The following is a 1,117-nucleotide window of genomic DNA, read 5'->3' as shown; positions in this document are numbered from 1 at the left end:
CTTACCAGAAAGCCGTTAAAGGTTTCTGCTGGGAAAACGTCCCCTCGTTGCCGCCTGGATTCCGAGTGGAGCTCAGGTAAATAATTCCTTTCAGGCTGTGACCGACCACGGGGGCAGTCAGGCTGTCCTGGCTCGGTGGGAAAGACACAGCCCTGAGCAGACGACGCTTCTGTCCGTGCTCAGCCTTTGTGGTCAGCGTACAAACCCTCAGTGGGGTTTTTTGGAGGATTGGGGTTTTTTTGTTGTTGGCTTTTAGTCGTTTTTTTTTTTTTTCCTCCAGAACAGCCCAGGGAGACCTGTTATTTTTCTTTTTATCCATCCGCTCTCCCACAGACAGTTTTTGCTGGGGTTACCTCTCGCCTCGCAGTTGACACTAACCAAGTTCTGCCGACACCTTCCCTCGGCTGGTAATAAATCAGGTTTTAACTCCGCGCTTGCCTCGGGCAAGCTGGATTTCGGAGCCTCAGGAAACAAATTTCTGTTGGATGCATTCCTGGAGAGTGCCTTTGAGACGGGAAGGCAGGTGAGGGGAGGAGTCTCGCTTGTTCAGGGGAAAAACACAGCTTGATAGATGCACTCGATGATCTTGAAGATCTCTTCCAACTCAACTCTGTGGTTCGTGGATGGTTTTGTGGCAGCGCTGGCTCAGTGGTCGGACTCGACCTTAAAGGTCTTTTCCAACCAAAATGATCCTGTGGTTCACACAGACAGGGCTGAGGTCGGGTTCGCGGGTCGTCACGTTGTCTTTGGGGTTGTCACTGCGAGTTCAGGGCCGCCCACGATCACCGACAGCCGGTGTTTTCTCATGTTTTCCCTTCCCAGCCTCGCCAAGCTTCTCACTGTGATGTTGTTGCAGGATGTGATCGGCGGGGCGCTGATCTCGGCGGCGCTGCTCGTGCTCTTGTACCCGGCGTGGGACGCGATCGATCACCTGCTGTTAACCAGCCCCTTCTGCCCGCTGATTTCCATCGTTGTGCCTCTGCTCTTATGTTACAACTACCCCAAGCTGGACTACTACAGCCCCACCAGGGGAGACACCACCACTATCTTAGGGGCAGGAGCCGGAGCGACTGGGGGGTTTTGGTTAAACAACACGTCCGACGCGCCAGCCTACACG

At 54.2% G+C, this 1,117-nt stretch overlaps 1 protein-coding gene across 1 annotated transcript in view; it reads left to right on the top strand.

The window, feature by feature from the left end:
- The window catches only part of SGPP2 (sphingosine-1-phosphate phosphatase 2), a gene marked incomplete at both ends in the record, with an annotated part of 10,979 nt that overhangs the window by 9,606 nt on the left and 256 nt on the right, over positions 1-1,117 (top strand). Inside the window, one exon of the mRNA XM_009879147.1 lies at positions 857-1,095. Within this exon, the coding sequence (XP_009877449.1) occupies positions 857-1,095 (239 nt within the window). The remainder of the gene's footprint in view (positions 1-856; positions 1,096-1,117) is intronic.

The sequence above is a fragment of the Apaloderma vittatum genome, unplaced genomic scaffold (assembly GCF_000703405.1).
Source record: "Apaloderma vittatum isolate BGI_N311 unplaced genomic scaffold, ASM70340v1 scaffold25191, whole genome shotgun sequence".
In the NCBI taxonomy this organism is placed as follows: Eukaryota; Metazoa; Chordata; class Aves; order Trogoniformes; family Trogonidae; genus Apaloderma; species Apaloderma vittatum.
This window is presented reverse-complemented; position numbering and strand designations above follow the sequence as displayed.